At 51.4% G+C, this 13,988-nt stretch overlaps 1 protein-coding gene across 3 annotated transcripts in view; it reads left to right on the forward strand.

Moving 5' to 3' along the window:
- Positions 1-4,506: 4,506 nt before the first annotated feature.
- ENAH (ENAH actin regulator) overlaps positions 4,507-13,988 on the forward strand; it is a 72,020-nt gene continuing 62,538 nt past the window's right edge. Inside the window, exon 1 of one of the 3 annotated variants that reach the window (XM_040430560.1) lies at positions 4,507-4,785. In XM_040430560.1, the coding sequence (XP_040286494.1) occupies positions 4,781-4,785 (5 nt within the window). In that variant the 5' untranslated portion in view covers positions 4,507-4,780. The remainder of the gene's footprint in view (positions 4,786-13,988) is intronic. The other 2 variants (XM_040430561.1, XM_040430559.1) reach the window with 2 other exon arrangements.

The following is a 13,988-nucleotide window of genomic DNA, read 5'->3' on the forward strand; positions in this document are numbered from 1 at the left end:
TTGAAAAACCAAAAAAAAAAAAAAGTTGCAGAACTTTTAAGGTTTAAGTATTTCATGAATTAGATTTTATTTGGCAGCCATAGTTGCATCGCCTGGAACGCTCCCTGTTCATCAGCCCCTGCAGAGAATAAGCCCGGTCTGCACGTGGTTTGCTGCCTGGCGTGCCCATGTGAATGAGGTCGGGGGGGGGGACGGACGGACGCGTGTGACGCTGTTTTCCGGGAGAGCGCAGGGATTTCTGACTGTATTCTGATCTAAGCCTTGATCTCTCCAGGCTGCTGATTAAGTGCGAGACAGTCGCCGCTCGCTGCCGGCTTTTCCCTGACAAGACTGAGCCGTCGCCATGACGACGGTATACAACACAGAAGATGGGGGGGACACGGCCTTCACAATGACCGCCGGAGGGATAACCCCCATCCGTGCCAGTGTCTCACATGACCATGGGGCACGGCGCTGGCTGGTACTGTGTGCGTGTCTGTGCCAAGCGCTGAAAGCGTGTAACATGTAAAATCACATGTTCTGCGTGTCAAGATGCATGTTTTGAAAGGGTGTGTGGACTTTTGCAACCAATCATTCATTGCTGCTAAGCTTGATATCAAATAATGAAGCAACCTTCCAAACCGTTAATGGATCCCCCTTCCGTTCACTGCATACATCCCCTGTGCAGACTTACGTGTTCCTGTTAGGCTTGAGCGAATCGGATTCGGATCACTGTATTTGAACCCGATTCCTTTGAAAGCGTTGTTTACAATATCTCCTCCGTAGTGCGCTACAATGTATGGGCCCCGCTGAGGCCTGGCGAATCTTGCTGCAAACAATGCGAGACTTCGCGAGAATCATCTCGCGTCTAGGACATTGCACTTCGTTTATGCGCATAACTTACTGTTCCAAATTCCGAAGCTTCGTTAATGAGATTTGATGGAACGGTAATTGAAGTCATTTATATGAGCATAACGGAAGTGTAACGACGTCATAGACGCAAGACGAAGCAAGCCTCGCGTTATTTGCAGCAAGATTTGCCAGGCCTCAGCAGAGCCCATACATTTTAGCGCACAACAGAAGACGTTCCAGCAATCCAAACCCGATACGCTCAAGCCTAGTCTCCATGGCTACAGACCACAAACAAACCCTGTGTGTAGTCTGATCCGCACTCTTCTGTTACTACACTCTCTACGCCCTTTTGGTCCACAGAAATATGAGAGCGTACAAGAAAAGCCAATCACTTGTGTAGGTGGAGGAAGCAGGACTCACAGGCTTTCTGTATGAATGGACGGGGGAGGCAGGACTCACAGGCTCTCTCTATGAATGGACGGGGGAGGCAGGACTCACAGGCTTTCTGTATGAATGGACGGGGGAGGCAGGACTCACAGGCTTTCTGTATGAATGGACGGGGGAGGCAGGACTCACAGGCTTTCTGTATGAATGGACGGGGGAAGCAGGACTCACAGGCTTTCTGTATGAATGGACGGGGAGGCAGGACTCACAGGCTTTCTGTATGAATGGACGGGGGAGGCAGGACTCACAGGCTTTCTGTATGAATGGACGGGGGAGGCAAGACTCACAGGCTTTCTGTATGAATGGACGGGGGAGGCAGGACTCACAGGCTTTCTGTATGAATGGACGGGGGAGGCAGGACTCACAGGCTTTCTGTATGAATGGACGGGGGAGGCAGGACTCACAGGCTTTCTGTATGAATGGACGGGGGAAGCAGGACTCACAGGCTTTCTGTATGAATGGACGGGGAGGCAGGACTCACAGGCTTTCTGTATGAATGGACGGGGGAGGCAGGACTCACAGGCTTTCTGTATGAATGGACGGGGGAGGCAAGACTCACAGGCTTTCTGTATGAATGGACGGGGGAGGCAGGACTCACAGGCTTTCTGTATGAATGGACGGGGGAGGCAGGACTCACAGGCTTTCTGTATGAATGGGAGGGGGAAGCAGGACTCACAGGCTTTCTGTATGAATGGACGGGGGAGGCAGGACTCACAGGCTTTCTGTATGAATGGGTGGGGGAAGCAGGACTCACAGGCTTTCTGTATGAATGGGCGGGGGAGGCAGGACTCACAGGCTTTCTGTATGAATGGGTGGGGGAAGCAGGAGTCACAGGCTCTCTCTATGAATGGACGGGGGAAGCAGGACTCACAGGCTCTCTCTATGAATGGACGGGGAGGCAGGACTCACAGGCTTTCTGTATGAATGGACAGGGGAGGCAGGACTCACAGGCTTTCTGTATGAATGGACGGGGAGGCAGGACTCACAGGCTTTCTGTATGAATGGACGGGGAGGCAGGACTCACAGGCTTTCTGTATGAATGGACAGGGGAGGCAGGACTCACAGGCTTTCTGTATGAATGGACGGGGAGGCAGGACTCACAGGCTTTCTGTATGAATGGACGGGGGAGGCAGGACTCACAGGCTTTCTGTATGAATGGACAGGGAGGCAGGACTCACAGGCTTTTCTATGAATGGACGGGGGAGGCAGGACTCACAGGCTTTCTGTATGAATGGACGGGGAGGCAGGACTCACAGGCTTTCTGTATGAATGGACAGGGGAGGCAGGACTCACAGGCTTTCTGTATGAATGGACGGGGAGGCAGGACTCACAGGCTTTCTGTATGAATGGACGGGGGAGGCAGGACTCACAGGCTTTCTGTATGAATGGACAGGGAGGCAGGACTCACAGGCTTTTCTATGAATGGACGGGGGAGGCAGGACTCACAGGCTTTGTGAATGGATGGAGGGAAGCAGGACTCACAGGCTTTCTGTATGAATGGGCATGGGAAGCAGGACTCAATCTTTCCCTATGAGTGGGTGGAGGAAGCAGGACTCACAGGCTTTCTCTATCAGTGGGCAGTTGAAGCAGGACTCACAGGCTTTCTCTATGAATGGACGGGGGAAGCAGGACTCACAGGCTTTGTCAATGGATGGAGGGAAGCAGGACTCATATGTATTTTCTGAGTAGTTGGGGTAAGCGGGAATCACAGGCTCTCTATGAGTGGGCGGGGGAAGCAAGACTCACAGGCTTTGCAAATGGATGGAGGGAAGCAGGACTCAGGCATTTTCTATGAGTGGTGGGTTAAGCAGGACTCACAGGCTTTCTCTATAAGTGAGTGAAGGAAGCAGGACTCACAGGCTTTCTCTGAGTGGGCGGGGGAAGCAAGAAACAAAGGCTTTATCTATGAGTGGGCGGGGGAAGCACGACTCACAGACTTTCTCTACGAGGGGGCGGGGGAAGCGGGGTCTCGTGGTAGGACCCCCTCCCCCCTTTCTACAGTTTTCCCGTATTCAATGGGGGGTGGTCCCTTCATGCCTCTTGTATATTGCCACTGGCTGTGCTGTGACTACGGTGGTGGGTGGTAAGGGGGTCCTTAACATTTAGTGCTTACACCCTTAGAAGAAGGCTACACTGTGCTGACCCGCAGGTTTACAATAAACATTTAAACCAGTGGCCTTACCTTCCAAAATTGACCAATTTAAATAGAAACCTAGAATGTGTCGGCAGATAAGACCCATTTGGCCCATCTAGTCTGCCCAATATACTGAATACTATGGATAGCCCCCGGCCCTATCTTATATGAAGGATAGCCTTATGCCTATCCCATGCATGCTTAAACCCCTTCACTGTATTTGCAGCTACCACTTCTGCAGGAAGGCTATTCCATGCATCCACTACTCTCTCAGTAAAGTAATACTTCCTGATATTACTGTTAAACCTTTGCCCCTCTGATTTAAAACGATCTCCTCTTGTAGACGTTTTTCTTCTTTTAAATCTTCTCTCCTCTTTTACCGAGTTGATTCCCTTTTATGTATTTAGCAGTTTCTCTCATCTCCCCTCTGTCTCTTCTTTCTTCCAAGCTATACATGTTAAGGTCCTTTAATCTTTCCTGGTAAGTTTTATCCTGCAATCCGTGTACTAGTTTAGTAGCTCTTCTCTGAACTGTCTCCAAAGTATCGATATCCTTGTGGAGATATGGTCTCCAGTACTGAGCACAATACACAGACCGCGGCCGTACGAGCCAATCACAGCTGGTTCTGCCGATATAAACGAATGAAAAATTTTAATTTGCTGAAGCCTGTGAGGGATAAGCTGCCGCCACCTGACACCGCTTATCACCTATGTACAAAGAGATGGCATTCATAATCTATCCTGGTTTCTCCTATGCTTGTCTTAAGAGCTCATTAACAAATTAACGCACCCAGTGTGAACAGAGCCTGGCTGCACTGCGTTCATGTAAGCACGCTGAGCAGTCACGTGTTCCTCCCCTCGTATAGCTAGCTAATGCACGATGACGTCACCGCCCTCCACAGGTTTCCCTCAGAACAGCTGAGGAAGGCACAGTGGGCGCGGCCTGAAGACCCATGGGGCGTGGTTTAAACCGGCGTCGAGCACGCGCGCGTCCTCCCCCTGCAGTTGTTAGAGGAGCGCGTTACGTCACGTGGTCAAGACAGAGGAGGAGGACGGGGGGGGGGCGGACACGCGCGCGCGCATACCCAGAGCCTGTTCTCTGTGTGTTCTTTTTGTGTCTGCGCATGCGCGCTGCGGGTCGCTGCACAGACTGGCGGTCGCAGTAGCGACGGCGGCGGCTGCTGTGAGAAAGCTGCACCGAGGAGGAGCCCCTATTGTGACCCATTCTCCTCCGCCTCTGTTGCCCTGTACGGAATAATTGGTGGACCCCCCGCGACCGTGCTCGGATGCCACTCCCTGACTGGGCTCCGGTAACCGGGGAGAGGAGAACCTCCATTCACTAGCGCCGAGGAAGAGGAGGAGAACGGACACCATGAGGTGAGACAACCCTGGATTACCAGCTTGTGGCAGGCGGGGAGTCTGCTGGAGGTGAAGGCGACCCCCCCGGCTGTATCCCTTTAAATGTCCATTCATTTATCCTGGGAATGATTGACAGCTCTGCTCCTTTATGCATCACAATAACCATTCCTCTTGTCCCCAGCAGCATCCTCCCTGACCCTGCACCCCACACTTGTACCCAGGGCACCATATGCCAGTGTTATTCCCACCTCCATCCAGTATTTACTGCACCCCTACATGATGTCCCTTATTGTCCCCATTAGAGCAAGCAGTAGGCCTGCCGTGTGACCGCCACCTGGGACTTTCATGCCAGGGTGCAACTTTCCCCCTGGTAGTCTGCTGTCCCCCATGTGCCATACAATAGGGGGGGTCACTGGCCCTGCACGTCTGTCAGTCACCTCATATGACTCGATTAGCACCCACTTGGCATTGCACCGCCTTAGTACCTGCTCCACCCTGCCAGTATAGTGCTCCCAGCCATATCCCTACCACATCCTTGCCAGTATATCCGACGGTGACATCAGCCACCGGCGGGGCAGCTTGTGTAAGCACATTGGGGCCCATTAACCTACTCTCGGGGCCCCTACACGAACAGGAGGCGCCCATAAAATGCCTTGCTTTACCCTTGGCCTGCTGGAACCCCTAGCCCATGGCAGAGCCCACAATATTCAGGGCATAGCATACTGCCAACCAGCAACCCACCAACGTGTACCTGTTAAAGCGGTTGCTCACGGTGCCCGATGGGTGCATGTACCCCTTAAAGGGGTTGCTCACGGTGCACGTACCCCTTAAAGGGGTTGCTCACGGTGCCCGATGGGTGCACGTACCCCTTAAAGGGGTTGCTCATGGTGCCCGATGGGTGCACGTACCCCTTAAAGGGGTTGTTCACGGTGCCCGATGGGTGCATGCGCCCCTTAAAGGGGTTGTTCACGGTGCCCGATGGGTGCATGCGCCCCTTAAAGGGGTTGTTCACGGTGCCCGATGGGTGCACGTACCCCTTAAAGGGGTTGTTCACGGTGCCCGATGGGTGCACGTACCCCTTAAAGGGGTTGTTCACGGTACCCGATGGGTGCATGCGCCCCTTAAAGGGGTTGTTCACGGTGCCCGATGGGTGCATGCGCCCCTTAAAGGGGTTGTTCACGGTGCCCGATGGGTGCATGCGCCCCTTAAAGGGGTTGTTCACGGTGCCCGATGGGTGCATGCGCCCCTTAAAGGGGTTGTTCACGGTGCCCGATGGGTGCATGCGCCCCTTAAAGGGGTTGTTCACGGTGCCCGATGGGTGCATGCGCCCCTTAAAGGGGTTGTTCACGGTGCCCGATGGGTGCATGCGCCCCTTAAAGGGGTTGTTCACGGTGCCCGATGGGTGCATGCGCCCCTTAAAGGGGTTGTTCACGGTGCCCGATGGGTGCATGCGCCCCTTAAAGGGGTTGTTCACGGTGCCCGATGGGTGCATGCGCCCCGTAAAGGGGTTGTTCACGGTGCCCGATGGGTGCATGCGCCCCTTAAAGGGGTTGTTCACGGTGCCCGATGGGTGCATGCGCCCCTTAAAGGGGTTGTTCACGGTGCCCGATGGGTGCATGCGCCCCTTAAAGGGGTTGTTCACGGTGCCTAAATGGTACATGTGCCCCTTAAAGGGGTTGTTCATGGTGCTCAATGGGTGCATGCACCCTTTAAAGCGGTTGCTAAGGTTCCTAACTGGTGCATATAGACATCTAAGGTTTTATTCCCCTCTGGGCCCCCATTTATGAGAGTGGGTACCCGCAGTCACCTGGTGGACTCTATTAGATTAGGGGTAAGTGTCTGCTCGGACCCTGTCCAGGGTGGCACGATGGGTCCGTGACATTGGTCAGTGCAGTAACGGCCATGTTTGCCCCCATACGTCCTGATCTGTTGTGTCCTTGGCATTGGACCAGCACTTGGTCTCCTTTACCCCTCTACCTGATAGATTGGCCATGATCACTGCCAGATTCCCTGCTTCACCCCTTGGCCCTTGGGGGGGTCTGCGCCCTTTGCCTACTTCATAATGCCCCGGCCTGGGCTTTGCTTGTATCCGGCCTATGAAACTCTCCCTGTGTGCACAAGATAACGTGCCGCCCCCCCCCCCCCCCCCCCCTTTGTGCCCAGGAAAGCCCCTTCGTTAGCAATGTGTCGTCTCTTGCTGGTCGCCCGCCACGTCTGGGTGAAACCGGTGTTTGCTTTACAGGGAGAGTGTCATTGTGTGGGACAATGGCTGCGCTGTGCATTGTCACATGCACCTGGGGGGGGGGGGGCCTCAGGGTTTGCAACAATGTATCCAAATTTAAAAGGAAAACAATCTATACCTAGAAGATACAAAGTAACAAGATTCTATTAACACCGTCGGCGCCGGCTCCAGGAAACTAGAACTTGCCTAGACACCCGCTGGGTGACTCCTATATATCATCACTGTGGGTGCGCGGGTCCCAGCAGCCCCCAGGAAACATATGTCTGTGTGCAGGGTAATAATTGACTCATACAGTGTGTGGAATTTGCTCTCAATGGATGAGACAGCTGTGCTCGGTCCCCCCGGTCTCTCTCTCTCAAGCTTTGCAATGTGTTATTCATGTCTAGCAGTAATGGGGGGGGGGGGGGGGGGGTTCTGCCCATAGGTTTGTTATGGGTGACCTCCCCCCACCTGTCAGGGGTCCATGAACCCTCTCTATAGTGTAATTATTTGCTGTTTTGGGGTTAACGTTGGGGAACCCCCCTGCTTTTCGTTTGCTATGGCTATGCATATGGCGGTATTCCAGTATTAGCCATGTACCGTGCAGGGCGCTGCGGGTGGTGATGCTGTCACAAGCGTTTCAGAGCAGGAATCCCCCCCCGTCTGCTGCTTTTTGCTTTGCATTAGTGACTGCACCATTCGCCTGCTGTATGCGGTCCTGGCTGCTGCTATTTACTGGAGGGTCCGTCCGGCTGCCGGGCTCTGGACTCGCACACGTTTTGCCCTGCGGTTTTTAATGGCAGTGCCTACTCCGTACCACGCGTGCCACTCATGGGGTCGGGCTGCTGAGCAGTAATCGCCGTTTGTCATACAGGTGTCCAGGCCGAAAGTGAATGCATTTTTTTTTTTGGGTAGTCCTCCTTGTTTGTTGCATTGCAGTAGATGATGCCCTCTGTGAGATCAATACCCGCTCTGATCGTAATCCTGCCGCCCCCCGTAGTACAGGAGGGGGGGGCAGATATACAATGGGATTTTTATTTAATTTTTTTTGTCTTTTCATGAAACGCGATCTCCTGGGTTGTCAGGCCTGCCCTTTTAAGGTTAAACAATCGGGTAAAACAAAACCGTATGAGCGGCGTGCCCGGGCAGAGGATCGGCCTCGCACACAGTTGCTTTGCCCCGACCTGTGTTAAAGATTAATGACAAACAGTTGCAGGAGCCTCTGTAAGTAACCTTGGAGGAGCCGCTGGAAACAACGCAGGGAGGGGTCCGCGAAATGTACGAGGGGGAACGGAGAACTGAGCACCCTGTGCGTTTCCATCCCGTACACTGTTTTCCGGGGGGGGTCTGATTATATGCGGCCACGGAGGAATCTGACATAATGAAAATGATAACGGCCGTATGCTTATAATGTACGCTGGAGGCCACTTCTCATTTCACGTATAGAATCCGTCAACATTGAAAGTAGTTGCTTGGTAAATGCATTATATTCTCTTCAGCAATGGTCTACAGCTATGGCTGCAGTTCTCTAGAGCTGAAATCACCTGGTATTCCCTGCTTGATCAGTGTCTGCACAGAATTGTAGACGCTCAATGGTCACGTATGACAGCAGCCCCCCACCTTGTGTTACAGGAGCTCAGCTACGTTGTTAGTGGGTTGTCTGCATTAGTGAGTGCAGCTCTGGAGTATAATACAGGATATACGGTAACTCGGGATCAGTACAGGATAAGTAATGTATGTACACAGTGACTGCACCAGCAGAATAGTGAGTACAGCTCTGGGGTATAATACAGGATGTAACTCAGGATCAGGACAAGTAATGTAATGTATGTACACAGTGACTCCACCAGCAGAATAGTGAGTGCAGCTCTGGAGTATAATACAGGATGTAACTCAGGATAAGTAATGTAATGTATGTACACAGTGACTGCACCAGCAGAATAGTGAGTGAAGCTCTGAGGTATAATACAGGATGTAACTCAGGATCAGTACATGATATGTAATGTATGTACACAGTGACTCCACCAGCAGAATAGTGAGTGCAGCTCTGGAGTATAATACAGGATGTAATTTCGGGGTCGGTACAGGATAAGTAATGTGGGTGGAGTTTCTCTTCTGTGCATGTAGATGGGTTAGATATTAGTAGTTGGCACCTTCTTGGACCAGTCGGGTAGCACCAGATCCCACGTGTCTTTCTTCCCAGAGAGGCTAATAAGAGACCAGGTTGTGGTGGGACAAGAACTCCCTTAGTTTCTATGGGGATGCCAGTAAGTAGGTCAGCGAGGCAGTGATTGGTCATCTTCTAGTGAACAAAAACCCATCTCCTTTTGACGGGTCTGTGCGTCAGGAGTGCCATACCGTCCACTGGGGGGGGAGAGAAAATCAGGAGCAAGTTTTTGGGGAATTGGAGGACTGAGCAGCAGGATCAGAACCTTATGTTATCTCGGCATACATTTGTTCCTCTTGCTCGCCGTTGTTTGCGCGCCACCTATTTTTTACGCTTGCGTCGCTTTGATCCAAGTTTCTGTTGACATTTGGCTGAATGGTTTTTGCATTGATCGCCCGCGTTTGCTCCGGCCCTTCAGGATGCAGTGATTAGCCCGAGGGGTTAAATCCTGATTGCCGCCAAGTTCCCGAGCGCACATACCATTACTACTCCACCTTACTCTATACTTCTCCTCTCCTTGGGGCCACAGTAATGTCCAGTGGATTTTGCATTGGGTGCCCCTGGTTGTATGCTGCCATATAGGCGTGCAGTGACATACATCACCCTTGGGCTCCCATGTGACGTCATGCCCGTATATAACAGTGCAGCAGACTGTGCTATTCCATGGTAGACCAGCCCAGCAGGTGCCTGGGGACCTAGAGGAATACATGACATGTACATGGGAGCCTTCCAGGCACGTACAACAGTGCAGTCTAAGGCTCTGCTCACATCTTTCACCAGATTTTTTGCACTGGCAGACCCCCATGTCAACTCCGCTGGGCTTGCCAATATGTCCTGAATTTTGATTGTGTTGCATGAGCTGCAATGGAGGTTCTTAATGTGAAACCAGCCTAAGGGCTCATACACGTGGCCGTTGTTTTTGTCTGTGTCTGATCCGTATTTTTTGCGGGTCAGATGCGAAACCCATTCACTTCAAAGGGGGCGCAAAAGATGCAGGGACACACCACATCCGTATGTCTGTTCCATGGCACCCACAAAATGTCCTATTCTTGTCCATATTACATAATGCGGAATGCACACGGGCCCGGTATCCATGTTTTGCCGACTGCAAAAACGGCTACTGCCAGGTGCATGAACCCTAATACCGTACATTGAGAAGTTCTTCAGCTCTTTAAAGGGGTGTTCCATTAAGGGCTCGTTCACACGAATGTAAGGGCTTCGTGCTGTGGACCGCAAATTGTGGTGTGCAATGCACGGGCACCGACCGTGGGGAAGCCGCATGCGGATCGCAGACCCATTCACTTGAATGTGGTCCGCGATGCGTCCGTTCCGCAAAGAGAACAAGTTCTATCTTTTTGCGGAACGGAACACCAGAGAAGCACTCCATGGGGTTCCATTCTGTGCTTCTGTTCCGCACCACATCTCTGGATTTGGTTTTTGTTTGCGGATCAAATGAAGACATTCATTTCTATGTGGGCAGCCAATGAATGCCATCTGTGTGCCGTCCGCATCCATGTGTCTGTGCTGCAGAGTATAGAACCTGACCTATTCTTGTCCGTTTTGCAGACAAAAATAGCCGTTTCTACAATGGGACTCAGAAAAAGTGCGGGATGCACACAGGCCGCAAACCAGATGCGCTCATGTGCGGGAGGCCTTAGAGTGGTGGGGGTCCTACCACTGTGGCCCTGTACCCTGCAGGCCCCTATATATTGAAAGTTCTTCAGTTCTTTAAGGGATTGTTCCATATCCACAGGATAGGGGGTCCTTCCTCAAGGGCCCCCCTAAATGAAGGAAGGGGCAGTTTGGTCATCCGCCAGAGATGGCGAAGTACAGTGCGGTATGCAGGTCCCATAGAGATGAACTGAGCAGCAGCGCGCATGGTAGATCTGCTGCTCTTCATTTGGGATGGGGGGCTTGCAGGCTATGGGGGTCCCATTTTCGTGATTGGTTGGACCCCACACACACAATCTAAGGGCTCATGCACACGACTGACTTTTTTTTTTGCGGATCCGCAAAAAACGGATGCCGCCCGTGTGCCTTCCGCAATTTGCAGAACGGAACAGGAGGCCCATTATAGAGATGCCTATTCTTGTCCGCAAAATGACAAGAATAGGACATGTCTCATAATTTTTGCGGGGTCACGGAACGGACTAACGGATGCGAAGAGCACACAGAGTGCTGTCCGAATCTTTTGCGGACCCATTGACATGAATGGTTCCGTATATGGAATCAAAATACGGTCCGTATACGGAACGCAAAAAAAACGTTCGCGTGAACGAGCCCTAATAGTGATCCCTTTTCCGCTGGATAGCAGAAGGCCAAATTATAGTGTACATTCTTGTTTCAGTTCATCCATGCTTGCTGTTGGTGAATGGAAACCTCCATGTTCGCAGCACTGCTCGCAGCTGAGAGTTTTAATTGAAAGTAAATTATTTGTCATTTTCTTTATTGTGGACATTTTCTGGCCATTCAGTTCGCAAAAAGTTGGGGGAGGCTAGAGGTGATTTCGGAGCCCTGCCCTTGGGTAGGTATGGGGGATGAGGCTGGAAACAATGGAGGCCAGGAGTATTTGAAGCCCCCCTCACTTTATAGGGTTTGTTTTCATGCTGCTCAGGCTGCGCTCACCACTTCCCACTTGATATCCCCCCGGGGGTGAGACAGCTGTGCGGTATGAATGAGCACGATGACATCTTTTTGTCTTTGGTCATCGCGGCTTTTAAATCGTGAGACTACAGCTGTTGTCACTCTATGCGCCGGAGCCTGCGAGCGCAGACAGGTGGAGGAGGCTTTATGACTCCTTCTCGTCTGCCCGTTCATATGTCCCTTTTTTTTTTTTTTTTTTACCCTCGAACTATAAAACAAGATGGGGGGGGCGGGGGGGCGGTGTGTTTTACGTAACTGTTCACGTGCAGAATGCCTTCACTTCCAGCCTGGTAATTTGCTGCGTAAGCAGAATTTTTATACCATAAAATACTAAAAAAAGAAGCGTCCACAACCCGTTCTTGTCCTTCAGAGGTGCCGCGGACGGTGTGAGGACAGAGAACGGACGCAGATAACCGAATTATCTTCTGCTCTACTTTTTCCGTTCCGTTACTTGGCGGTGACACCCTGGTGAGATATGTGTAAATTGTCGCGCTCGCTTGTGATAGACGTGTTGTCAGCACAGCTGAAGTGACCAGGAATGCCACCAGCCTCTACAGAGCTTTTCTCACTTAAAGGAAAACTCCACTTTTGAGCAACCATTTGTAGTTCTGAATCCTCATTCCATCTTAAAGGGGTAGAAAAACATGGCTACCTTGTTCGAAAAATGGTGCCAAAGACTTTGACCACCTTCGTCCAAGAGAGATGACTGTACAATGAAGTTTAGAGCCCACCCCCCCTTCTACAATAAGATGATCAGGGAGGGTCTCTGGGACCTCCAGCGATCGCCTATAATCTGTATTGAAACCTGGCACTGATTACTTTCCCTGCAGCGCCACCACAGGCGAAACTAAGTATTACACTGGGTTCATTACAATGAATAGGATGCCTGGGTAATTACAGGACAGGTCCTACTGGGCGAGAGACGTTCTTTGTAACCGTCTCGGAATCCTGCTCCCGATCTTGCAAGATTCCAGATCATCTGGCCGCTGGAGACGAGGATCAGAATTGTCTGATTGCAGGCGATGAACAGGCAGCAGTATATGGCGGTTGATCAGGTTCAGTGTGTTGCTGTAACTGGAGGCTCCCGTCACCCACGCTGATAAGGCGGCGCTGTTAAATGGCCTCTTGTCTCCATATCAGGCGGCGATGACGGATCCAATGTCCGTCACTAACGTGTGATTGTATCCGGTCTCCAGCGGCCAGTTAGATTGTATGTGCTGCAGAAGACTTAAGGCTAGCGCAATGGAGTGGAGCCGTCCAATCAGATCTCATCAGAGCCGGTAAACAGGTCATGCCAAGGAGTTGACCAGCAGCTCGTTTCTTCTTGCATTACATGACGCCCATTCAGATGAGTGCCACGGCTCAAGTTTGCACCTGTTCTACCACAGGTGTCCCTTTGGCTTTATGGTCCTGCTCCTCTTTCCCCAGGTTGTCAGCTTTTGTGGGCAACACAAAGCCCTTTCAGTGTGTAACCAGCAAGTGGCGTGTCGATGGCTATCTGTATCCCTGGAGGTAGCCGGGCCATGTAATGCTTGCAGCCAGTCACCTGGCCATATACATAAAGAACCTACAGAGTTTAGTTAGTGTCTTTGAAATGGTAGTACCCCTCTAAATGTGGTGGGGTTGCTAGATTTTGGTTGTAAACAAGAAGAGATTTAAAGGGGTGGTCCCATGAATAATGTGAAAAATAAAAAATCAGACATCCTATAGTCTCGTTCTAACAAAGCCAGAACCAGCCCTGGACCTCACATGGATTCAGAGATTTCTCCATTCTTTGCTCTGCTAGATTTATATCAAGCTGACAGCTCAAGGGGAGTGTCTTCTGTGCTGCAGCTCAGGGGGCGTGTCCATGCTCTCCCTATCACAGCTCAGGAGGCAGATGAAGGATGAAACTGAGCATGTGCGACCTTCTCAGTGAGCAGGACAAAGAAATAAGAAAAGAAACAAACAGCAGGTGGCGCTATGCAGAATCATTAAATAACTCGGTGGCTATGGCAAATGTTTAATTACATGCAATTAGAAAAGTATTCGGATCCAGGTTCTGGTTTAAAAACTGTAGAATATTTTTTGTGGGACAAGCCCTTTAAGGTTTTTTCTTTTTCCAGGCTCCTGATATTGGTGACCTATCCTCAGGATAAGCCATCAGTATCCTTTGACATACTCCACACCCTCCACCAATCGGCTGATCCC

The sequence above is a fragment of the Bufo bufo genome, chromosome 4, assembly GCF_905171765.1.
Source record: "Bufo bufo chromosome 4, aBufBuf1.1, whole genome shotgun sequence".
Lineage (NCBI taxonomy): Eukaryota > Metazoa > Chordata > Amphibia > Anura > Bufonidae > Bufo > Bufo bufo.